Raw genomic sequence first — 25,482 nt, forward strand, 5'->3', positions numbered from 1 at the left:
AACCTCAACCTGGGGAAGCCCCGGCCCCACCCCCAGCCCCGCCCCTCCACCCCGCGGCCCAACGGTCGCTCCTCCGCGCCGGCCCCGCCCCTCCCAGGCCGCCCGTGGCGCGTCGGCGCCTGCGCAATCGCGTTCAAGTGCCCCGACCGGGATGGCGGCCGTTTTGGAGTCGCTGCTGCGAGAGGAGGTGTCGGTCGCAGCCGCGGTGAGGTGGATCGCGCGCAGCGCCCAGAGTTCGGAGGTAACAGCGCCGACACGCCCCCAGGCCTGGCCCGAGTCTGCTTTCCGCGTGAGATACCACCCCTCCGGTCCCTTTTCTTTTGGGTGCCTGGCTGTCAGCCCGGGCCGAATGCGCTCCAACTAGGGGCCGCCCGCCTCAGCGCGCCCTGCGGTCCGGGCTGCTCGTGGCGCCGGGCTGGCAGCTGACCCTCTCGCCCCTCTCCCGCTTCTCCCTCAGGATGACCCCGGGGAGGCGGCCGCGCTGAGCTCCCTCCGGCCACTGCGGAAGGAATTCGTGCCATTCCTGCTGAACTTCCTGAGGGAGCAGAGCAGCCGCGTCCTCCCTCAGGGCCCCCCAACCCCCGCCAAGGCCCCGGGCTCCTCGGCAGCTCTGCCTGGGAGGCCCGGGGGCCCGCCGCGGGGCGGCCGCGGGGCGCGCAGCCAGCTCTTCCCTCCGACGGAGCCTTCCAGCACCGCCGCCGCCGAGGCCCCTTCGGCCCGCCGCGGGGGCAGGAGGCGGGGCCCGGGGCCGGGTCGCGAGCGGGGAGGCCGCGGCCCCGGGGGCCTGGAGGAGGGGGTCAGCGGAGAGAGTTCGCCTTGGCCCGGGGGCCGGAGGCCCAGGGGATCTGGCAGCCCCGGCAGCCCCAGCCTCGCGCGCTCTGATCCGCCAAACCTCAGCAACCTGGAGGAGTTCCCTCCCGTAGGCTCGGTTCCCCCCGGCCCTGCAGGGTGAGAATCAGGCCCCATCCACGATTGGGGTGGCACGAAGGCTGTGTTAGGGGAATCAGTAAATCAGGGCTGGGCGCTCCGCAGTTGAGTGTGGGAATGCCCCGAGGGTTGGGGGTGAGTTAACCACATGGTGAGGGGCCTTTTGCGAAGTTCCCCCCCCCCCCCGCTGTTGTGGTGGAGGGGGAGGTGTTTGAAGATAACGAATTTGAGAAAAACCTGTGGCTACTCAGCAGGACGAAGCCTTCGCGCAGGATCAATCCAACTCCGGTGAGCGAAGAGCGGTCACTGTCCAAGCCCAAGACCTGCTTCACCTCACCCCCAATCAACTGTGTCCCCAGTTCCCAACCCTCAGTCCCGGACACTAGCCCTTGGGGCCATGGCCTTCCCCCAGGGTGCAGAAGTCTGCAAGAGGAACGGGAGATGCTCAGGAAGGAGCGGTATGACCTTGCCACTGCCTGGGTTGTCAGCTTCCTCCCAGTGGGGGATCTGCAGGCCTTTTCCCTTGAGATTGGTTTGCCCCTGGGAGCAGCCCTGGGTCTGTTTCCTGGGCTGTGGATGTCTGCCCTGGAGAAACCTGAGTATGGCTGTGGAGGGGAAGCCAGGGGAACCGCTCATGACATCTCTCTGTCCCCTTAGCTCTAAGCAGCTGCAGCAGTCACCTACTCCCGCCTGTCCCACCTCAGAATCGGGGTCTCCCCTCCCCAGCCGGACAGGTAACCTCACAGCTGAGCCCGCTGACCCTGCCAGAGTGTCTTCCCGCCAGCGCCTAGAGCTGATAGCCCTCATCTACTCTTCATGCATCACAGGTAGTTGAGAGCAAAGGGCGCTTGAGTGGAGATGCCTGCGGAATTTTGGTGTAGGAGAAATGATAAGGCAAGCAGAACTGAGCCTTGGTTCCAAATGATGCCTGACACCCTGGGGCTTCCTTTTATATCCAGAGAACCTGGTACCAAACCTCTTCTTGGAACTTTTCTTCGTCCTTCAACTCCTTACTGCTCGGAGGATGGTGGCCACGAAGGAGAGTGACCTTGAACCGATTCCGGGAGCACTAGGTCAGTGAGTGAGCCTCTTTTTGGGAAATGAGGTCTGGAGATGGAACAGTTCTTAACTGACAGCTTGGTACTATCCTTCTAGATTCCCTGGAAAGCCCTCTGTTCCAGAGTGTCCATGATTGTGTCTTCTTTGCAGTACAGGTTTTGGAGCATCAGTTTCAGTGAGTTTCCCCAGCTTTGGCATTTGAGCCTTATTCCCAATGTTCGCTTGGGTCTCTGGCCACTTGAGGTAAAATGCTTGTGCTTAACACAGGTGCAATAACTTTGGGACTTTTCCTACATGGAGCCTGTAGTTATTGGTCAAAGCTATGAATTTAACTCCTATAACAATCAAATTGCTGTCTGTGGTCTTGGCATCTGATCTTTGGGTTTATGTCTAATGTTTCCCTGCTCCATAAGGTTTCGTTTCTTCCCCCTTGCCTCCATCATCTTAAATCCTTGGCCCATGACTTTGCCTTACATGCCTGCTCCATGTTCCAGATAATGTTCTCTGTGGCGTGCAGATGTCAGCTTCCTGTTTGCAGTCCATGTCCCGTTCCCAGTCATATGTGCTTTTGTCCCTGCAGGGTTCTTTCCTACTTGGACAAAGGGACCTTAAAACTGTTGGCTGAGAATGAGCGGCTGCTGTGCTTTTCACCAGCTCTGCAAGGCCGCCTCCGAGCTGCCTATGAGGGCAGTGTTGCCAAGGTAGGGACCCCTCCTAGCCTCCACCTAACCCTTCCCAGCCTCATAATTTAGGCAGCCCAGCACACACCGGGCTAACTCCGGGCAGGAATACAGAGATGACGTTTTCTGAGCATGATCTGTGAGGGTTTCAGTCCCTAATGTCCCTGCCATATTTTAGGTCTCTCTGGCGATGCCACCGTCTGCTCAAGCTGTCTCCTTTCAGCCAGAAACTGACAATCGTGCCAACTTCTCCAGTGACCGAGCCTTTCATACTTTTAAAAAACAAAGGTGACAAGAAAAGGGAACTTTCAGGAGGGAGTGGGGCAGCATTTCTCTGGGATAGGCAGCCTATGTTGTTTTCCTAGAAACTAGGAGTTTGGCACTAATAGGTGGTAGTTTAGCACCACTGCACCCTTTCTGCCAAGTATCATAATGGCTACACGCCTTCATTCCGTTTTCCTGCCCATGGACTTGAACCTCTGACCTCAGCAGCCTTCTCACAGGTATATGACGTTAGTCACAGGGTCCTCAAACAAGAGAGAACCAGCTCAGCTTTTCCTGTGTACAGAAGTATGTGAAGCATGTTGTGTGCTGCTGCTGGGTCTTCAATGTTGTTGGCATGTAGAGAACTTTGGAGAGGATAAGGAATGGGGCTGTGGATAGTCCTGTCCTCGATGGTTCGGAGCTAGAGAAAGCACTCTTGGGAGTGAGATCAGCTATGCCTCAGTTGATCAGGCGTTCTTGTGTCTGTCAGGGATGTGTTTTTTGAGGTGCTTCGAGAGTGGGAAGATCGGCATGAGGAGCCTGGCTGGGATTTTGAGAAGGGCTTGGGCAGCAGGATCAGGTAGGTGCTCCCACACTGGTCACCTTAGTGGTGCTCTGATAGTTGATTGGAGGAGGGCTCTTCCTCCACTTATAGCCCATAGCTCCTACCTTCTGTGTCCTCCTTAATCTCTAGTTATTGGCAACTCTGCCTCTACTCAGAGGGATTTGTATTGCCAGCTCCTTGCACTCAGAATGACTCAGACTTGTTATATGAGTGTGAATGCTTGGATGAATACCAAGCCCGTTTTCCAGGTTGCTTGAGTTTTGGCCCAAGTCACTGGTTAGACCCTTTCCAACATTTTCTTCATTGTCTAGTTCAGCAGCTCCAATAACTTTGCAGAGCTAGATGCAGAAAGAATATCCTGTCCAGTGATCTATCTTCCACATGAGTCATGACACTCACTAGAGCCCAGTATAGACTGAAGATTAGGGATGGTATTATCTCTTGGTGGGTTCAGTGTGTCTGTAGCCTTGAGGGATCTTGGTGCTAAGGAGAGTGTCCCTTACCTATTCCCACATCTTTGCACTGGCCAACTCTGGCTGAGGTCTGCTCACGCCCCTGGGTAAGGACTGAAAGGCCCAAGGATTGGCTCGTTCTCTCAGATTTCTGCCCCCTTCCTCCTTCCGTCACATTCTGTTCCTGCCTCTTATGCCTCAGAGCCATGATGGGTCAGCTCTCTGCAGCCTGCAGCCACAGCCATTTCGTTCGGCTTTTCCAGAAACAACTTCTCCAGGTAAGAGCCCCAGCAGGAGAGATGAATCTACAGGAGGCAGTAGGTATTAAAGGCTGCCAGGTAATGGTGGGATGGAGCGGACAGACATGCAGGTCCTGGGCTGGAGTTTGAACAGGAGTTCTCCTTGGGGGGTGGCTGAGATGCAGGCAGCCAGAGGGGAGCCAGAGCCCTCCATCACGTGCCCTGCACCCACGGCCTCCCTAGCCTCCTCACACACCCAGCATACCCTGCCAGCCTTAGGCCCTCACTACTCCCTTGTCCTTGGTCTGTGCCATAGTAGAGCGAGCCCTGTCATAGGACTCAGGCCCGATTTTAAATCCTGGCCCTAGTGACCGAGGCAAACATCTAACCTTGTGAGGTTAGTCTCTTTACCTATAAAACAGCGTGGTCCCAACCTTGAAAAACAAACCTGTGGCACCTGATACAGGGCTGGCATTCCAGAAATGTTCATTACTTCCACCCTATTTTGTTCAGTCCTTCTTTCCAGAAAAACTTACTGTTTTTTTTTTCTCCTCTTCCTGCCGCGCAGATGTGTCAGAGTCCCAGTGGCACCGGAGGCACGGTCTTGGGTGAAGCTCCGGATGTGTTAAGTATGCTTGGAGCTGACAAACTGGGGCGGTTGCGGCGCCTACAGGAGAGGCTTGTGGCCCCTCAGAGCAGCGGGGGGCCCTGTCCGCCCCCCACCTTCCCTGGCTGTCAGGGATTCTTCAGGGACTTCATCCTGAGCGCCAGCAGGTAAGGGTCCCCTGCAAAGTGCAGGGAATAGGGCTGAGGCCAGGAGGGGTTTGTCTTTCCAGAAGGGCAACAGTTCTCTCTCTTTTGCCTGGAATGTAACAGAGTGGGACCGGTGATGTCCAGGCTCTTCTAGCTCACAGTTCCTGCCTCCATTTCCTTTCCTGTTCTTTGACCCACACTGGTAACCTCAGCCTCCTTCCCTCTCTGCCCCACTGTGCCTTGCTTTCTGCATGAACTTTCTCTCTATTCCGATTCTGTCTATGCCTCTGCCAGTGTCTTTTTTTTTTTTTTTTTCTTCACTTCCTAGCTTCCAGTTTAATCAGCATCTCATGGACAGTCTGAGTTTAAAGATCCGGGAGCTCAACAGCCTTGCCCTGCCACAGCCTGAGCCCAGTGACGAAGATGGGGAGTCAGATGTGGACTGGCAGGTTAGAAAGCAGAATGAGGGAGAGAACAGGGTTCTGACCTAGGAGGGAAGGGCTCTTTTCAAGAACTGGGTAACAGATTCAGAATTGCTCTTGAAGCCCTATGCTTAGGACATCTTGCTTCCCTGATCCCTACAGGGTGAACGGAGGCAGTTTGCCATGGTGCTGCTCAGCCTGAGGCTTCTGGCTAAATTCCTGGGCTTTGTGGCTTTCCTGCCATACCGGGGGCCTGAGCCACCCCCCACCCGTGAGCTCCAGGACTCCATTCTGGCCCTGAGGAGCCAGGTGAATGGGGGCTCTGGTAAGGAGGGCCGGGAGGGGCCGCCGAGCCCTGGAGATGGAGGGCATCCCCCACCTCCAGCCCCCCACCCCCTGACCCAACCCTGCCCCACCAGGTGCCCCCGGCCCTGGATGTGCGGGCGCTGTTGCAGCAGGGGCTGCGGGCCCGCCGAGCCGTGCTCACGGTGCCCTGGCTGGTGGAGTTCCTCTCCCTCGCTGACCACATTGTGCCACTGCTGGACTATTACCGCAGCATCTTCACTCTCCTGCTCCACCTACATCGGTGAGTCCAGAAAGGGTGAGGCTTAAGCCAAGGGCATGGGAGAACACTGCTGAAGCTGCTGTCAGTGAAGAGGGTTGAGCGGCCCTGTGCTTCCTGTGCGGTACCATAGCCATAACCTACCCTCAGGGGAGAGGCAGAAAGTGGGCACTTTTTTGCACTTTTATTAGCTGTTTTTTATTCTTCCTGTGGCTGAGCTCAGAGGGAGTACAGATCTGGTGAGGGGCGGTGGGGAGATCCTGGTCACCTGTATGACAGCCATCCCCTTTTGGTCTGCTTTTGAGAATTACCTTCCCAGTGATAGCTTTTTTTTATTCCGTTCTGTTTCTTATACAAATGTACTGTTTAGGAGCTTGGTCTTGTCAAAGGAAAGCGAGGGGGAGATGTGTTTCCTTAACAAGTTGCTGCTGCTTGCTGTTCTGGGCTGGCTTTTCCAGGTTGGTCAAGTGGAGAAAGATCCAGATTGGGGAAGGGAGGCATCCACTGTGGGTGGAGTCGGGGAGTAGGAGAATGTCTGAGTCTGAACAAGGTCACGGCCAGAAGATGAAGGTTTAGAGGGGGTATGGGAATTACCATGGTTTCAGAGCAAGGTTGCTTTGTATCTGGTGGCCAAACCCTGGAACCACAAGGTCTGTGTGTTGAATCTCTGAAGCACTGACTGGAGTTTGCACTGCTCTGATCTTTTGTCAGATTCCCACAGTCCCTGAGGATCTGTTCTTTCTGGAAGAGGGTCAGTTGGATACTTTTGAGGTGGATACAGTAACTTCAGAGCACGGGTTGGTAAGTGTTGGGGTCTGGCCAAAGCTGTGGGAGTGGCAGGAATAAAGGAGGCAGGCAGTCTGGGAGTTCCTAGAGACTGAACTCTTCTATAACTCTTCCCCAACTGTCCCATTTCTGGCACACTGGGGAGGAAGAGAAGCCTGCCTGCCTAACTCTGGCCTGTTCTCTCCCCCAGGATGGCATGCCTGTGGTGGACCAGCACCTACTCTACACCTGCTGCCCCTATATTGGTGAGGCACCCAGGGTCCTCAGTCCCTGGCCTGTCCCTTCATGAGCACCTAAAAGGCATCCCGTGGGCCTAACACCCTAATATGTTGTTCTCTTCTTAGGCGTTCCCCAGGTGCCTCAGCCTCTTTACTCCACAAATACTTAAAGTCCCAAGATGCCTGGGAGGGTAGGGGTGGTTCTGGAACTAAGCAGTTGGGCTTCCCTGTTGCAGGAGAGCTCCGAAAACTGCTCGCTTCGTGGGTGTCAGGCAGCAGTGGGCGGAGTGGAGGCTTTGTGAGGAAGATCACTCCCACCACCACCACGGGTCTTGGAGCCCAGCCTCCCCGGACCACCCAGGGGCTGCAGGTAAGGGCAGGGCAGAGGCAGGGGACGTCCAGGGGGGAAGAGAGAGGAAACTCTTCATGCGCCATTGCCTCTTCCCCACAGGCACAGCTGGCCCAAGCCTTTTTCCACAACCAGCCACCTTCCCTGCGCAGGACTGTGGAATTTGTGGCTGAAAGAATCGGCTCTAACTGTGTCAAACACATCAAGTAAGGGTTGAAGGGGTTGGGAAGGCAGATGTGGAAGGTGCCAGGCTCATTCCCTTACCATTTACCCCCTCAACTCTTAACATTGTATTGCCAATCTGAGGAAAGTTAGCTTGAGGGGAAGGATATGGTGGGGAGGCTAAAATTGCTAACATTATTTGAGGTTAGTTCTGACCAGATTTCCTTGCATTTGCAGCCCCTTTCTGATTCAGTTCCCTCAACCACCTTCAAGCTTTTCTGTCCCCGCTGCAGGGCCACACTGGTGGCAGATCTGGTACGCCAGGCTGAGTCGCTTCTTCAGGAGCAGCTGGTGACGCAGGGACAGGAAGGGGGTGATCCAGCCCAGCTGTTGGAGATCTTGTGTTCCCAGCTGTGCCCCCACGGGGCCCAGGCACTGACCCGGGGGCGGGAGTAAGAGACGCCAGACCCTCATCCCCACTCTCCGCTTTTTTTTTCCTGACTTTTTCTTTTTCACAAACTCATCTCTTTTTATTCCACGTCCTCTCTGAAACCCCCTTTTTCTTTCACTTCCTATGTAGGTACATATCTTAGGCTTTAGGACCCAAAGTCTAAAGTTGAGTTGGAAGAATGGGGGGTTGGGTGTCCCATTCCTCCCAGCGTCAGGGATCAGGGGTGGGCCCAGGGCTGACAGCGCTTCTCTTAACCCCCTGCCCACCTCTCCCCAAGGCAGAGCCCTCCTGGCTCAGCTGATTGGTGCACTTGGCCTTTCTTTCTGTGAGCCAGGCCAAAACCTCTAGCCATCACAGACTCTGTCTCCTTTCAGGTTCTGTCAGAAGAAGAGCCCTGGGGCAGTACGGGCACTGCTTCCCGAGGAGACCCCGGCAGCTGTAAGTAGGGAGGAGGCCTGGAGCCCGCGGGCTGCTGTTTGGTGGTGGGAGAGTTGCGCTGCAGGTCACATGTGCATGAAGGTGGTGGATGGGTCCGAGGGTTGGTCCCGGCCTTGGGGACACCTGAGCTGTTGTTCATTCTCATCCCTGAGCCTCCCCTGGCCCCTGACGCTGCAGTTCTTCTGGGTCACAGGTTCTAAGCAGCGCAGAGAACATTGCTGTGGGGCTTGCGACAGAGAAGGCCTGTGCCTGGTTGTCAGCCAACATCACAGGTAAGGTCCAGGACGGGAGTGGCTGACCAAGTTCTTCAAAAGTGGACTGGCAGAAAATGGGAGGCCTCTAGGGGAGAAGGAACATAAACCAGTTGGAAACAGTGACAGTGATGGGCATGGGTTGGTGTGGTGACCCCTCTTCTGTTCTCCCTTTGACCTGCAGCACTGATCAGGAGGGAGGTGAAGGCGGCAGTGAGTCGCACACTTCGAGCCCAGGGTCCTGAACCAGCTGCCCGGGGGGAGCGGAGGGGCTGCTCCCGAGCCTGTGAGCACCACGCTCCCCTCCCCTCCCACCTCATCTCCGAGATCAAAGTACACAGCTCCCCTCCTCCCTGCGCCCCTCTCCTCTCCCTTCTCCCCGCTCTTTTCCTGGTCTCCCTCCTTCCTCACGTCAGCTGCAGTGTTTTGTGTAGCCGCTTTCTGTGTTGTGCAGCTAGTTCGGTGTCCTTCGTTACTGAACGGGATTAGGTAGGGCACAGCTGAACTGAACGGTTTTCCTAATTGCTTTTCACTAACTTCCGGTACCTGAATCACCCAAAAGGGGAAAAGAACAGATAAGAAAGTTTCCGATGGACTGCATACTGCTTGCATGGGAGGTGATGGGGTCTGGGGGGAGCGGACGTCTGCTGTAGTAGGAAAGCCTCAAAGGGGGCAGTCACCTGTGTTGGCACAAGATTTCAGAAATGTTATCATATGTGGGATGTGATGCTTATTTAGTTGTAGGCAGTAAGAATAAACTACCATTGCTCTTGATTGTAAAAATTTAGATACCGTCTAGAGTAGGGCTCAGCAAACAGCCCATGGACCAAATCCAGCCTGCTGCTGCTTTCTATAAATCAAGTTTTATTGGAACACAGCCACACTTGTTCACTGATGAATTGTCTAGGGCTGTTTTTGTGCTACAGCAGCAGAGATGTTAAGGCCTGCAAACCCTCAACTATTTACTGTTTGGTGGAGCCAAAGATTAGGACTAGGGACTAAGAAGGAATGACAAAAATGGAGAGTATATAGTGGGGAGAAGAAAAGGCTAAGTGGTTTTCTGTACTGAAGCCGGACTCTCCCAAGAAGATGAACAGAGAAGCATAGGGGATAGAAAATATAACACGTAACCAGACGGTTCTCCTAAATGCTTTCAGGATAAGGCTCTCTGGGAAGTGGATGGGTGTGGCTTTGTCCCAAGACAAGTGACATCTCTTGAGCTCTCAAGGCAGCATGTTGTCCCTCAGCTGACCTGCTCCATCTGTTCCCTCTGTTGCTGTCCACTTGGTTGGCTTCTCCCATCTGTGCGGTCCTGCCCGAGTCCCAGGTCTAAGGCACCTTGGCCCGGCCGCTTCATCCGGGGACCCTGTCTTCCTTTTCCTTCTGCCTCTTTCCACTGGCTTCTCGGTGGCCTCCTCGGTCCCAGCCAGGTATGAAGTCTCGCTCTGCTTCCACCCCTGCTCTCTCCAGGATGTGCTCGCTCTGGCTGTGGGGCCCCGGGACCCTGAGGAGGGAGTCTCTCCGGAGCATCTGGAGCAGCTCCTGGGCCAGCTGGGCCAGACACTGCGGTGCCGCCAGGTGAGACCTAACACGACGCTGTACTTGTGTCCTTGTCCAGTGCTAGTCACCAGAGCTGCATCAGCTCAAGTCTGCTGCTGTAAGGATAGTGCTAACGTCCAGCCTCTTCTCCACAGTTCCTGTGCCCGCCTGCAGAGCAGCATCTGGCAAAGTGCTCGGTGGAGTTAGCATCCCTCCTTGGTATGGCTCTCTGTCATTACATCACCCTTCTGTCACATCCCCCAGATCTCAGGTTTTGGTACAAGCTAGATTAGAAACATGGAGCTTTGTTCTCTTCTACCTCCCAGGGGCCAGCTAGGTGACCCTACCTCCATTTCTCAAAGCTTGACTTTTTTCTTTGCCCAAAGTGGCAGACCAGATCCCTGTCCTCGGGCCCCCGGTGCAGCACCGGCTGGAGAGAGGACAGGCTCGCAGGCTCCTGCACATGCTGCTTTCCCTGTGGAAGGATGACTTTCAGGTGCCGGTTCCACTGCAGCTGCTGCTGAGCCCAAGAAACCTGGGGCTTCTGGCAGACACTCGGCCAAGGGAGGTGAGCTAGAGCGGTGGAGGAGGGCAGGTGGGCTCTTTAGCCCCCTGCACTCCTGTTCTGACACCCCCCACCCTCACCCCAGTTGCTGTGTGTGTGTGTGTGTGTGTGTTTCCTTTACTCCACCTTTTCTGGCGCTGTGTTCATTTCCTCTAATACGCTCACATGGGCTGCAGATCTCCTCCTCCTCCTCAGCAGCTCTGTCCTTTGGATCAGTCAGGGTCGCTGTGTCAACCTACCCCGCTGACGCTCTCCATGTGTGTTGCAGTGGGACCTGCTGCTGTTCTTGCTCCGGGAGCTGGTAGAGAAAGGGCTGATGGGACGGACAGAGATAGAGGCCTGCCTGGGCAGCCTCCATGATGCCCAGTGGCCAAAGGTAAGGAGTCCTCATCTCTTCATCCATCTGTCCCTTTTCTACTGAAATGGGGCCAGCGGTGGGGCCCAGGCATTCTTAGGATCTTCCCAAAGCTCAGTGGACTTTATGAGGTATCTTCAGGACCACCCTGAAATGGTGTGGCTGTTCTGGAGTGCCTTTTTCACATTTGAGTAGCTACTGTATGAAAGAGGGTGCCAGCGGAGGAAGGAAGATGGAAGGCAGGTAGTTGGAAAGCAGCGCGGCAAGGTGAGTATGGGTTTTTTAAATCAGAATAACCTAGATTTGAATCTCAGCTGGTACTGAATGTTATCGTGATCTAGGGCAGAATAGTGTATACCTCCTGGGGTTTGTCAGGATGAAATCTGTTGGTGGTAAGTACTCACTAGATGATTCTGCGCCTCCTGTCAGATTCCCCTCTCCCTGCTGGAACTGGAGCATCCCCAGAGGACTAATGGGAAAAGGTGTCATGTCCATTTCAGTGTAGAAGGCCGTTGGGAAAAAATAAGGTTGTCTACTCACTGGTTAGCAAGGGCTAGATATTGGAGATTGAGTTTTATAGAAAGGATGTACCATCCAGAATTATGTGTCAGCCTTGTCTGTCCTCTTTCTGCTTATTCCAGGACTTCTCTGAAGAATTAGCAACACTGTTCAACCCATTTCTAGCTGAGCCTCACATGCCAGAACCCCAGCTAAGAGCTTGTGAGCTGGTGCAAACAAACCGGGGGACTGTGCTGGCCCAGAGCTAGGGCTGGGGAGTGGCCCTGCCTCAGGTGTCTGACCAGAGCCCTGGAGCCCGGCCGGACTGTGCCTCAGGAGGAGGCCCCGTGCCCCCCCCTCGGAGTGCTCACCGCTGACCCTTGCTGACGCGGGAGCAGCTAAGTCTGTAAGTCAGGCTTCCTGCTCACATGTGAAGGAAGCATGTGGCTGCCGGCATCCCACTGACGCTGACTGCAGGCTCACCGCCCGCGTCCTAGAGGAAGGAGGAGGGTTCACCAGATTCAGGATTGTGATGGGAAAGCCTAGAGACAGACTCCAGTCCTGGAGCAGAAGAGTTGGCATTTATTATTTGGGTTATTAAATGACGTGTGTGGGCTTGACACAGGACTTGAGCCCTATTTGCTGCTACCCCAGCATCCCTTAAAACTCTGTGGTTTGGAAATCATGACAGAGGCAAATGGCTTCTGCTTAACTCGTGAGTAAAGTTAAAACATGAATCTTGGGGAGTGGACGTTTTCTTACCACCAGGAGCTAGGCTGCCTGCCATCTCCTTAAAAATGCACAGTACGTGAGGTGGGGCTGACCTGCCAGAAGCCCAGCTTTTACCCTGCACCTTCTCTGCCTTCAGCCCTGTGCAGGTACTAACTCTCAACCGTAACTCCATACAGGGGCTACACACAGGGCAGAACATTAGAGCTTTTTAAAATAAACCATTTTCTTTATCAAGGGCTTCATGTCTAGTTATTTTCATCTGGCTCTTCCCTTGAGAAGGCCGTAGTCTCAGGTGGGCTTGAAGGTGGGCACTGACAGGGCAGAGCAACCCTTGTGCTGGTTTGTTAGGGCTGGGGGTGTTGCATTTGGCTCAGAACAAAAGCATTCTGTGTGTCTCTAAGTTTGGACTAAAAAGCGCTACCTTGATAACGTGCATGAAGTTCACTCCTATAAAATGCATTCCTTTTCTACATTGGCAGTGCACACAGATTCAGGCTGTGTTTGAGGAAGGAGAGGGTACTCAGGGAACCCTCCTGAAGCATCTCACAAAATTCTGTGTGTCCGTGTGTAGTTCCTGGGGGAAAAGTACATAGCTGTCAAAGAGGCCGACCCAAGGCCGAAAGGGCCTGCTGTGTCTGTCACCTGAGGAAAGCTGGTGGGAAGTCCTGACAGCCCTCAGCACAGAAAGGTCCCTCAGCACCTAAAAAGCCACTTCCGTCCCTCAGCTGCTCCTTTTACAAGTTTCTGCAGCTGAACCTTTTGTTCCATAATCTTTTTATCTTCAAAGGCCTTTATTTTGTCCTTTAAATCCATTTTACACTAATCTATAGGATGTGTCCTATAAATCCATTTATACTAAATTCAGGAAGTTCTGAATGCCTGGGAGCCAAGAAATGTTTTATCTTTCTGCACCCATGTGGCTTAACGAGAGCACTGCTCTCTGAAGGTGAGCCCTGAGGTAAGAAGCTGCCACTTCAGAGGACCCAGCTCTCTGTAGGTGGGACAGGTAGGCGGAGCTTGGAGGCAAGCCTGAAGCCCCAGGGATGCTGGGCTAATGCCCACTCAATTCAATATAGCGTGGGCCCAGCTCAGGAAACTTCACAGTGGCCTGTGTGAACCTTAAAGGCCCATTCTCTAGGCAGTAAGATAGAATTACAGTGAAACAGTGAACTCATTAGGTTCCTTTCTACATACCTGCTCTCTACTAATTGTCTCAAACATTGGTTTTCAAAGTGTGGCTGGTCCCCAGACCAGCAGCCTCAGGACTTCCCAGACATACAACAAATACGTTGGCCCCGCTCCAGGACTACCGCATCTCAAATTCTGGGGTGTAACAAGTTCTTCAGGGTATTCTGATGAAGTCAGAAAGCCACCTATCCAAGCCAAAATTTGACTTCCTCGTGATCATTTGGAGCTGGGTCCCTGGATTATCTTTAGTACAGAATCAGCCTCAGTTAATTAATATTCCTTAGCTTGCTGACTCAGGCCTGGTGTGTGGCTATTGTAGGAAGGGGATTGCGATCGCCTCTGGGGACCCGTATGTTCAGCTTCCCATTGCCAGTTCTGCTTCAGAAGCCCAGAAGTACTCACCTGTTGTTAAAGAGCTTCCTTCCAGGGGATCATGGTCACTGGTGTGTGGCAATAACTGATCTGGAATCTTCTCTCATGTTCGTATTTGGCTACAGCTGGCTGTAGTTGGGTAACTGACAGGGCTGTTCACACACAAAGTCGTGCTGAGCTCATGGAAAGAACTCAGTACATTCGTGTGAGCTGTATAGCTTGAAACCGGGCCGTGAGCTGTTGCTGCCATCGTAATCTCCAGACTAAAGTCTGAGCTCAAGGGACACCGCAGTCTTCACTAAATGAAAGGACACCATGGACCTTTAATTTGCAAGTGTTCTGACTTTTTCAATCAATGGACTTAGATTTATATGAAAAAGAGATGGGAGTACATAAATAGGGTGTTAAATATACCAAAAAAATTAGCCAGAAAAATACATTTAAAAGCAATTTAAAAAGTCTTCAATCATATATGAGTAACAATCTGAGGTAAAACAATCCTGCAAACACTTTGAGAAACAATAAATCTCTGTGCTATACTGTACAGAAACTGACCTTTTCAATCCCCATATGGTCACCCTCTTCCGCCAAAGATTGTGGGCACCAGAATGGAAGCTGGGAATCTCTCCCACCCCACCACTTCCACGTAATCGTACTGAATACCCGAAGCTCAAGTTTAGGCAGGCTAAGGTACAAGAAAACCGAGCCCATTCCCCATCTCCTCCTAGAATAGCACGCATGACCACAGCAGCACGGACGCTCAGGGGACCACTGAAGGCTGGCACCAAGGCTCTGAGTGAGGGAAGGAACAGAACTGAGTTTCCTCCTAATGAATCACTTACCTCCTCTAAGAGTTCTCATACCTGCTCTCCAGTCTTCAATAAACAACTTTTCAGCTCTTTGAAATTCCTCTTGCCCTGTCAGCAGCCAACATTGGGCTGCCCACCCCCATCCCTCCTCAAAGGGCTAGGTTCCCCTCCTTGGCCTCAAATCTGTCCAACCTGCTTCTACAGTGGTCTTTCCCATTCTCCTGAGCTCTGGAGTGACGGCTCCAAGACTGAGCATTGCTCAATACTCCTGACTGAGGCAAAGACCCAAATGTCCTCTCCTGTGAAGGAAACGAAGAGGAAAAAGTAAAAATTAATAATAAAGCATTTTGTAAAAATGCAAGGAGAAACGATTCCAAATGGTTTGTGCAGTTGTTTTTTTAAACCGTTTTTCTGGTTTGGCACTTTCCAATACTGCAGTCCGCAGTGGAGCTGAATGCTGGAGACGGATTCTGAACAGTCCCGGTCAATGGCTGCTTGCTTCCCTCCCTGGCTGAGGGCTGGGCCAGAGTACTGCCCTCTCCTGGCTCTGCTGGCTACGCCCAGTCCTGGTCTTCAAGTGGCCTGCCACGATGTCCCGGAGAGGAAAGAGAGGTCGAGGAATCCAAAAAGGTGAGTTGAGCTTCACTGATGCTGGCCACCTGGGGCCAGGAACTCAGGTCCCCTCGCTCTGCAGAGGCACCAGCTGTGACCCAAGTACTGACGGGACTTTGCTGGCAACTCAGGTCTGAGTGCTGGTCAGCCTGGTCAGCCACAACCAGGAGCCTCGCCTGTCCTTGCATCCTGTACAGAGAATGACAAGAGCCACCTGGCATCACTGGCACATCCTGCACCTGCGTCTCTGCAGCACCATCTTGACAGTAAGATGCTAACTCCCAAGGAAGGAAGCCAGTCTGGCTATAACCAGTGGCTGCTGTTTGATGAAGGAGCTTAGGAGCTGAGGGGGGAAGCCCGGTGCACCAAGTTCTACCTGAAATAAAGCAGAAAGGGAAGGGTTAGAGGTGTGTACAGACGGGGAGAACACGCCAGGCCACACGTCAGCCCCAGGTAGTCACCCAGGCCGTTGCGATGCAAAAAGCTCCTCTGCGGTCCAGGAGTTTACAGGCCCCTGGGCTCTGCTGTTCAGATCTAGGCATGGGCTTCACCTCCCGGTGACAAAGGTCACGTTGGGGAACTGGGAGTGGAGCAAGAACAGAATGGGTCCTGCTCATTCTGCTCTGCTGAGGCTACTGCTCCTCCCTCACCGTGGCTATCTCCCAAGGACTCAGCAACAGAGGGTCTAAAGGCCACCGAACTCTTTGGTAACGGCAACTTCAGTCAGAGAAGACTGACCTACTCTGTCCCCCTCCTCCGTCCTCGATTCCCCACTGACTCCCCGCACTGTGGCCCAGGAAGCCTGAGTCTCCAGCTCTGGGGACACAGGGCCTGGGCACTGAAGGGTGTTGAGCAGCTGAACAGAAAACTCCCGCGGGGTGGTGGGGTCACACCGAGGCGTTCTGTGCATCAGCCACACAGGAAGGATCACCTGGGCCAAGTAGATGACTCTAGTGATGTCCCTTCCTTCCACGGTGAGAGGCTGTAGGATCCAGGCACTGGGCAGGATCTCCCCTCGGACCATGTCTCTGCTGGGTCTCGGCATGGATGTATCATAAACAGACTGAGCCGCCATGACAGACAGGTGCCCCTGGGGACGGGGAGTGAAGTGGATCAAACCAGGACAGGCTCCAGTGCAGCCAGACAGGCTTCATGTCATCCTCATCCCTGCCCACCGCACCCTCCTTTCCCTGCAGGACCTGAGGCCCACAGTGACTGCCTCTCAACAGCACTCCAGCCCAACTTCCTCCCACATCTTTACCACCAGCGAGGCAGGCACCTCTTTAGCTTCCACGCAGACACAACAGAAATCCCGCGGCTGCTTCAGGGCACACAGGGCAGTACTGCACACCAAGTACACTGGGGGGTCAAGAATGGGGAGAGTCAGGAGGTGCATGGACAGACCTAGTCCTAAATCCTTCCCAGCCCAGGAGCGCCCGCCAATATCCCGTCGTTCTGCAACCTGACAGGCAGACCTAGCCTGAGCCACCCAGAGGAGGTCGTGTGAGCACCTGGCCTCCCGAGAGGACCACCTCCAACCCTTGCTGCCCCTGGCCCCTGGCCCGGACCCATGGGAAGCCCTCCCTGGGCTCACCAAGGTTGATGCTGTTGGTCACCCGCTGATGCAGCCTCGCTGTCTGGATGGGCTTGTGGTAGAGCGGCCACAGGGTGGGGTCACTCACAGCTGCCCACACATGAGACAGTGGCTGGGAAACCACGCCTGCCCCGAGGAAGCCATGCCGAGTAGAAGAAAACATCTTGTAGTAAAGATGCACCTCCTGCTCCTCACCCTGATGGCTGGGAACACCGAGGGTGGGGAAGAGGAAGAAGAGGTGAGAACTGGGCTCCTGGGTCATAGAGGGGCAGTTCAGGGGAGGGACTCAAGGGAGCCGGGGCAGAGAAGGTAAAGGAGGAAAGAGGACAAGCAGGACAACAGGTTAGGACAAGACACTACAAGGAACTTACTTCCAGCCAGCTGCTGGCTGGCAGCTGAAGAGGTTGTGCAGGTTACCTGAGCAAGCAGCCATTACCTGCAGACACAGGGATCACACCCAAGTGAGCGGGCACGGTACAAAGCAGACCCCTGGGTTAGTCAGTCACTAGGGCCAGTGTTTGCTGAATTCCCTTTCTGTCAAGATGGAGAGCCACCAAAGAAGCCCTAACCCTCATCTGAAAGAAGTTGGCCCTCATCTGCCCTGCTCTTTCCCTCCTTTCCCTCCCTCCCCCTCCCCACCCGGCGGAGGGCTGGTAAAGGAACCACGGGGACAAGCGGAATCGCTCCTCACGTCAGCAATAGAGATGTCCACGATGTGCTTGGCCAAATCTTGATAGGAGGAGGACAGGTAGGCCCCCAGGCTGGACAGGCTGGACGGACAGCAGCAGCAGCTGCCCAGGGAGGTTCTGCGGCCTGCAGTGAACAGGCAGAGGTCATGAGACAGCATGAGCATCGAGGCCTCAGAGCAGCAACAGCCTCCTGAGGGACAGTGACTCGGGGCTGATAACCTCGGGCTAATGACTCCCTAAGGATCTAGAGGACCTCCGCCCCCAAAGTCCCCAAACCGGGCAGATAGCTGCATGCCCTCACCCCCACCACTCACTGTAAGCTAAGCTCTTCCAGGTGGATCCAGCCAGACTCAGTTGACTGTTCCTCACTGCAGAATGTCCCCGAACATCCCCTATCCAGGAGTCACTGGAATCAGGCAAGTGTGTGTCCCCCTGCAGAAAAGATGTTTAGGACCAGAGCAAAGGAAGATAAAGCAGAGCACCAGAAAGCCTGTGTAGAATTATCTCCTCTGCCTCTGAACTATCCCAATAGTTTCCAATGTAGAGGCTCTATCAAAAAAATCTTCCCCATGGAGCCTGGGTGGCTCAGACAGCTAGGTGTCCAACTCAATCTCGGCTCAGGTCTTGAGCTCACAGTTTTAAATTCGAGCCCCGTGCTGGGTGCTGTACTGTGCATGAAGCCTGCTTTAAAAAAAAAAAAAATCTTCCCCATTGGGATTACAGGAGGTTGGATGTCCCCAAGAAGCCAAGAGCAATAGAAACCAGTCCCTGGACAATCTCTCCTTATGGTTCAAGCCACAGGATCAAAGACTGCTTGTAGGAGAGCTCCAAAAGGGATCAAAATGAACAGAGCCTCAGAGGACCTGGTATGGAGCCTCAGTGGGTTTGGGGGCTCTACCATGTGGCAACACGAATGAGGCCATGGCTGGAGCCCAAGTGGAAGGTGGGAGAGGGAGGAAAAGCAACGGGCCGTGAAAAGCTTGACCCTAGGCCCCAACTTCCCCAAGCCTCACCTCCCCAACCCCATACAGCAACTAAGCCAAAGGTCCTAATTTGGAACCAGACGGGATGATCTCTGGATCTGCAATACAGTCCTCCCACCTTTACTTCAGCTGGCAACTCAGTGACATGACCTTGACCTCTACCGGACCTGACAGGCACTCTCCATCCCACCTCTATCAGTTTTTAACCTATGGCTAAAGACAAGAAGAGGTGAACACAGACAGTTCTATCTCCATCCTTGTCTCCATTCCTCTGCTGCAACATAGTCTCTTGTACTTTAAGCAGGTGTCTCTGTCTCAGATTGAAGTCTTGTGCCATCTTCTTGGGAACTTTCCACTACTGATCATCTCCTCCTTCACTGTTGCCTCTGCCTCACCCTCTTCGTTGGATCCTTCCTACAAGCACTCAAGCATGTAAATATTTCTCCCACCTTTAAAAAATTTCCTCAGATGGGTCCTTGCTCTCCCACCCTTCACACACGTGCTTCTTGAATCAACGGTCACCATTCGCCATCTCCCACCTCTCACTCCCTTCTGAACCTGCTTGAACATAACATTTGCCTCACTACTCCACCCAACAGCAGTCACCAGGTCCCTGTGACATCCATGTGCTTGAAGCTGATCACCAACTCCAGTCCCCACCTTACTGAACCTCTCCGTGAGCTTCCACTCAGCCAGCCTCTCCCTTTCACTCAAGATAATCACTTCCTGAGTCCCCAGGCTCTTGGCACCTCTCCCTGCAGTGCTCCTTCTCCTGTGTTGGCTCAGACTCCTCAAACAAAAATCGATATTCTGGGATTCTTTCAGGACTTAGGCCTAGGCCCTCTTTTCTCACTCATTATATACTCCTAAGTGATTCCATCTGCTCCCCCTGCTACACTGATGACTCCCAAAAGTAAATATCCATGGTTTAATCAATAAATACTGATGACACAACTAGCTACCATGTGAAAAAAATGGATCAGAGACCCATTTCATACATCATGCCAATATAAACTCTTCATGCTTTGTGGCTCAAAAATACATGGAATAAAGAATTTATTATTACTATAAGAAAAGAATAAGTTAAAAAAATTATAGTGGGGATATGACTTCCTAAACAGGGCATAAAATTCAGAAGCCATGAAGGAAAACATTGGTAAACACCAGGCAACACAAAATTAACATTTTCCAGGAGCGCCTGGGTGGCTCAGTCAGTTGAGCATCCAACTCCTGATTTCAGCTCAGGTCGTGGTCTTGCAGTTGGTGAGTTTGAGCCCCACATCAGGCTCTGCTCTGACAGTACGGAGCCTGCTTGGGATTCTCTCTCCCCTCTCTATGCCCTTCCCTTGCTCATGCTCTCTCTCTCTCTCTCAAAATAAATTTAAAAAACTTTAAAAAGTAACATTTCCAGGTAGTAATAAAAAAACAAAATAAAAACACACAACTAGGAAAAAACACTGGTATCTCAAATGAAACAGAAGGATAATTTTCTTAATATAAAAAGGGCCTCTAAAACCAAAAAGACTAACCCACTCGAGAAGTGGATATAGTGCACTGTCATGGAGCAAAAGGACACAGAACTTTTAAGAATCTGAAAACACACTCGATCTTAGACACGAGGAGAACTGCAAATGCGTATTTTATGCCCATCACACTGCCAAAGACTGAAGGAAAAACCCTTGGCAACGCTCTGTTAAGCAGACTGGTCAAGTATTATTTAAGAGTGTAAACTGGTATACTTTGGAAACATCTACCACATATTTTAAATTTAAAAATGTACATACCCTTTGACCTACCAATCTCATTCGTAGGAATGCAACCAAGAGATGTTCTGTCATTTAAGTATAAAAGCGATTAAACAATTTCAAATACAAACTCAGGGACCAAAGAGAAAGGGCCCATGAGTCTTTCTGGAAGAAATTATGAGGGGACGAATCACTAGGGAGGAATAAAAATGCCTGGAAAATTACTAGAAGTGAGCAGAGTCCATTTAATCTAGCCTAAGAACAACTCTATGAATGCAAACATTATACACAATGTAGAAATACTCTGACAAAAAGTAAAGGAAAAAAAAGGGTAGAATACATTGATTTCCTGATGTTTTATAAAGGTAACAACACTGCTAAATCAAGTAATAAAGACTATTTGAAGATATAAAAGTGATCATGGAAAGAATTTTTTAAAGGCTTCCAGATTATCAGACAAAAAAGACACATATTTACCCTCACAGCAGAGAACAAACAGACCACATAATGATAAAACAACAAAAAATTTTTAGATGTCCATGGGAAGGTATGCCTAGGTGGCTCAGTCAGTTGAGCATCTGACTCCTTGATTTCAAATCAGGTCACGATCTCATGGTTATGAGATTGAGCCCCATGTCAGGCTCTGTCTAAGTGTGGGGCCTGTTTGGGATTCTCTCTCTCCCTCTTGCTCTGCATTTCCCCTGCTTACTCATGTGTGTTCTCTCTCTCTCTCTCTCTCTCTCTCAAAAAAATAAATTAAATAAATTAAATAAATAAGTTGATGTCCATGGGAATACTGATAATGAAAAAACCTTAATAAACTTAAAAAAGTAGAAATCATATTTCTCTGGATTCTTTCATAATCAACACATAGCAAACTAAAAATTAGTAATAAAATCAGAAACACAGGAGGCTTTCTACCAAAAGGTTCTTAAGAACTCATAAGAACTGGATTAAGGAAGAAATACAAACTGAAAATGCAAAATTACTATAAAAAATAGATAAAATATGTAAGTTATGGGATATAACTAAAGTACCATTCAGGTGGAAAATTTTAACTTTAAATATTTACATCAGTGAAAAAATAAAAAATAAATGAGTTGGTGTAATACCTATACACCAACAAATTAGATAGATGAACAAATTCCTAGAAAGACACAAACTACCAAAACTGACTCAAGAAGAAATAGATTCTGAAAATAATATGACACTATATGTTAGCTAACTAGAGTTTAAATAAAAATTTGAGGGGCACCTGTGTGGCTCAGTCGGTTGAGTGTCCGACTTCGGCTCAGGTCATGATCTCATGGCTCATGAGTTCGAACCCCACGTTGGGCTTTGTGGTGACAGCTCAGAGCCTGGAGCCTGCTTCAGATTCTGTGTCTCCATCTCTCTATGTCCCTTCCCCGCTCGTTCTCTCTCTCTCAAAAATAAACACTAGAAAAAAAATTTTTAATAAAAAATTTGAAAAAAGGAAGAAAAAGAATAGAATATCTGAACAGACATTTAACAAGATATTGAATTAGTAATCAAAACAATTCCCACAAAGAAAATTTCAAGACCAGATGGTTTCATTAGCTTCAAATCTACCAAACATTTAGAGAATTAACACCCAATACTTCACAAATTCTTTCCAAAAACAGAAGAGGAGAGAATAGTTCATAAATCATTCTAGAAGTCCCTGACATAAAACCAAAGAAACCACACGTAAACTACAGATCAATTTCCCTTATGCATATCAACACACAAACCCCCAACAAAATATTAGGAAGGTGAATCTAGCAACACAGAAAGAGTTATATACATCATGACCAAGTATACACCATTCCTGGGATTTATCCTAGGAACACAAGATTAGTTCAATATACAAAAATCAATCATGTAATACACCATATTAATAAAAGAAAAAATCCACACAATCATCTCAATAGTTACAAAAAAAATATTTGACTAAATTTAATACCCTTTTATGATAAAAACTCACTCAACAAACTAGGACTGGAAAGAAATTTCCTCAACTTGATAACAACTGTCCACAAGTTAACATCATCCTTAATGGTAAAAGGCTGAGTGGTTTAGTACTAAGATCAGTAACAAGAATGTGTGCTCTCATAGCACTTCTATTAACATTGAACTGGAGATTCTACCCAGGGCAATTAAACAAGAAAACAACAAGAGGGGCAGATGATATGATCTTGTATACAGAATGTCCTAAGGAAGCTACTAAAAAACTATCAGAGCTAATAAAAAAATCAACTCAGCAAGGGTACAAGAAACAAGATCAATACACAAAAATAAACAGTAGCAATTAACAAACTGAAAATGAAATTAACAATTCCATTTATAATAGCATCAGAGGAATAAAATAATAAATTGAATAAAACAAATTCAAAATTTATACTCTGAAAACTACAAAACAGTGTTGAAAACAAAGAAGACCTGAATAAATGGAAAGATACTCCATATTCATGGATCAAAAGACATTACTATTAAGATGTTTAATACACCCCAAAATGACACAAACATTCAATGAAATCCAAATCCAAATCCCACCTGACTTCTTTGCAGAAATTGATAAGCTCATCCCTAAATTCACATGGAAATTCAAGGGACTCAGAATAGCCAAAACAATCTTGCAAAAGAATAAAGTTGGACACTTCCTGATTTCAAAACTTACTACAAAGCTACAGTAATCAAAATAGTGGTACTGACATAAGGACGGACATATAATTCAATGGCATAAATTCAGAGTCCAGAAATAAATCCATACATCTATGGTCAATTCATCTTTGACAAGGGCACCAAGACAATTCAATGGGGGGGAAATAATAGTTACTAACAAATGGTGGTGGGACAAGTGGATGTTCACATGCAAAAGAACAAAATTCAACTCCTAATTTTGTCTCACTAAATACAAACATTAACTCAAAATGGATCAAAGACCTACACCTAGGAACTAAAAGCATACAACTATTTTTTTTTATTTTTTATTAAAAAAAATTTTTTTTAACGTTTATTTATTTTTGAGACAGAGCATGAACGGGGGAGGGTCAGAGAGAGGGAGACACAGAATCTGAAACAGGCTCCAGGCTCTGAGCTGTCAGCACACAGCCCGACACGGGGCTTGAACTCACGGACCGCAAGATCATGACCTGAGCCGAAGTCAGCTGCTCAACCGACTGAGCCACCCAGGCGCCCCAGCATACAACTATTAAAAGAAAATACAGGCACACCTTGGAGATACTGTGGGTTTGGTTCCAGATCACTGGAATAAAGTGAGTCAGATTATTGTTTTGTTTCCCAGTGCATATAAAAGTTATGTTTACACTATATTATAATCTACTGAGTGTGCTATCATTACATCTAAAAAAAACCCAATACATAGGGCACCTGGGTGGCTCAGTCAGTTGAGCCTCTGACTCTTGATTTTGGCTTGGGTACACAATCCCAGAATTGTGGGATGGATCCGGCTCCATGCTGACAGTGGAGCCTGCCTAAGATTCTCCCTTTCTCGGGGTGCCTGGGTGGCTCAGTCAGTTAAGCATCCAACTTGAGCTCAGGTCATAATCTCACGGTCTGTGAGTTCAAGCCCTATATCGGGCTTTGTGCTGACAGCACGCAGCCTGGAGCCTGCTTAAGATTCTGTCTCCCTCTCTCTCTGCCCCTCCCCTGCTCACTCTCTGTCTCTTTCTCTCTCAAAAATAAACATTTTTTAAAAATGTTAAAAAAAAAGATTCTTTCTCTCCGTCTGCCCCTCTCCCCTGCCTGTGCTCTCTAAAATTAACAATAATAATAATAATAATAATAATAGTAATAAAAAACAATGCATATAACTTAATTAAAAGTACTTTATTGCTGGAGTGCCTGAGTGGCTCAGTTAAGCATCCAACTCTTGATATCGGCTCAGGTCATGATCTCATGGTCGTGAGATTGAGCCCCTTGTTGGGCTCTGCACTGACAGCACAGACCTGGTTGGGATTCTCTCTCTCCCCCTCTCTCTCTGCTCCGCCCCTGCTCATGCTCTCTCAAAATAAATAAACTTTAAAAAAATACTTTATGGGGCGCCTGGGTGGCGCAGTCGGTTGAGCGTCCGACTTCAGCCAGGTCACGATCTCGCGGTCCGTGAGTTCGAGCCCCGCGTCGGGCTCTGTGCTGACGGCTCAGAGCCTGGAGCCTGTTTCCGATTCTGTGTCTCCCTCTCTCTCTGCCCCTCCCCCGTTCATGCTCTGTCTCTCTCTGTCCCAAAAATAAATAAACGTTGAAAAAAAAAAATTTTTTTTAAAATACTTTATTGATAAAAAATGCTAACCATTATTTGAGATTTATATTGTAACCATTATTTGAGTCATAATCATTGATCACAGGTCATAACAAATATAATAATAATTAAAAAGTTGGAAATATTTCAAGAATTACCAAAATGGGACATAGAGACATAAAGTGAGCAAATGCTGTTGGAAACATGGCGGACAGACTTGTCTTACACAGCACAAACCTTCAATTTGTAAAAAAATGCATTACCTGCAAAGCATAATAAAGCAAAGCACAATAATAGGAGGTATGTTTGCCTATATAGGCATAATCTTTGTGACCGGGGATTAGGCAAAAATTTCTTAGATATGAAACCAAGAGTGCAAGCAATAAAAGGAAAAAATAGATAAAACAAACAGCATCAAAACATTTGTGCTTCAAAGGACATCACCAAAAAAGTATAAAGACAATACACAGAATGGGACACAATTGTTACAAACCAGATATATAACTGATAAAGAACTTGTACTACAATATATAAAAAAATTATTAAACTTAATAAAAAGATAATAATCCAATTATAAAATGGACAAAAGGTCTGAAAAGACATCTATCTGAAGAAAACATATAAATAGCTAGAGTAAACACATGAAAAGATGCTCAAAACCATTAGGATAATGCAAATCAAAACCACAGTGAGGTACCATGTCACATCCACTAGGACAACTATAATAAACAAAGATGATGGTCAACATGGGGAGAAATTCAGTGCTCACACACTGCTGGTGGGGCTTTAGAGTAGCGTAGTCTCTGTGAAAAATAGTTTGCCGATTGTTCAAATGGTGAAACACAGTTTCACCCATCTATGGACCCATCAACCCAACTCCTAGGTATATACTCAAAAGACAGGAAAATGTATGCCCATACAAAAACTTTTTTTCTTAAGTCAATAAATTTTTATGCAAAGAATTT

The 25,482-nt window shown here is 49.8% G+C and overlaps 2 protein-coding genes across 6 annotated transcripts in view; one reads left to right on the plus strand and one right to left on the minus strand.

Annotated features, from left to right (window-relative positions):
- The first annotated feature begins 146 nt into the window (after positions 1 to 146).
- Positions 147 to 12,736, plus strand: CDAN1 (codanin 1). Of its 3 annotated transcripts, none has more exons than XM_030318390.1 (28): positions 147 to 241; positions 458 to 948; positions 1,179 to 1,385; positions 1,585 to 1,754; positions 1,887 to 2,000; positions 2,083 to 2,161; positions 2,567 to 2,687; positions 2,845 to 2,954; positions 3,421 to 3,510; positions 4,150 to 4,225; positions 4,755 to 4,960; positions 5,268 to 5,388; positions 5,524 to 5,670; positions 5,781 to 5,947; positions 6,294 to 6,381; positions 6,635 to 6,724; positions 6,900 to 6,954; positions 7,164 to 7,297; positions 7,379 to 7,482; positions 7,732 to 7,890; positions 8,264 to 8,327; positions 8,521 to 8,599; positions 8,763 to 8,911; positions 10,049 to 10,156; positions 10,273 to 10,336; positions 10,504 to 10,685; positions 10,951 to 11,058; positions 11,679 to 12,736. In XM_030318390.1, exons 1-28 carry the CDS (start codon positions 152 to 154, stop codon positions 11,802 to 11,804), a joined length of 3,699 nt encoding a protein of 1,232 aa, XP_030174250.1. In that variant the 5' UTR covers positions 147 to 151; the 3' UTR covers positions 11,805 to 12,736. The 3 variants fall into 3 exon arrangements, with proteins under 3 accessions (XP_030174250.1, XP_030174251.1, XP_030174252.1); XM_030318391.1 differs by having other exon boundaries at positions 1,182 to 1,385; XM_030318392.1 differs by lacking the exons at positions 10,273 to 10,336; positions 10,504 to 10,685; positions 10,951 to 11,058; positions 11,679 to 12,736 and having other exon boundaries at positions 8,763 to 8,864; positions 10,049 to 10,127.
- Positions 12,737 to 14,126: 1,390 nt separating this feature from the next.
- The window catches only part of STARD9 (StAR related lipid transfer domain containing 9), a 122,518-nt gene continuing 111,162 nt past the window's right edge, over positions 14,127 to 25,482 (minus strand). For all 3 annotated transcript variants that reach the window (XM_030318388.1, XM_030318387.1, XM_030318389.1), the window contains 7 exons: positions 17,846 to 17,963; positions 17,534 to 17,655; positions 17,214 to 17,278; positions 16,843 to 17,045; positions 16,528 to 16,607; positions 16,180 to 16,338; positions 14,127 to 15,624 (listed from right to left, as the gene is read on the minus strand). In XM_030318388.1, the coding sequence (XP_030174248.1) occupies positions 15,523 to 15,624; positions 16,180 to 16,338; positions 16,528 to 16,607; positions 16,843 to 17,045; positions 17,214 to 17,278; positions 17,534 to 17,655; positions 17,846 to 17,963 (849 nt within the window). In that variant the 3' untranslated portion in view covers positions 14,127 to 15,522. The remainder of the gene's footprint in view (positions 15,625 to 16,179; positions 16,339 to 16,527; positions 16,608 to 16,842; positions 17,046 to 17,213; positions 17,279 to 17,533; positions 17,656 to 17,845; positions 17,964 to 25,482) is intronic.

This window comes from Lynx canadensis, chromosome B3 (assembly GCF_007474595.2).
Source record: "Lynx canadensis isolate LIC74 chromosome B3, mLynCan4.pri.v2, whole genome shotgun sequence".
Taxonomy (NCBI): domain Eukaryota; kingdom Metazoa; phylum Chordata; class Mammalia; order Carnivora; family Felidae; genus Lynx; species Lynx canadensis.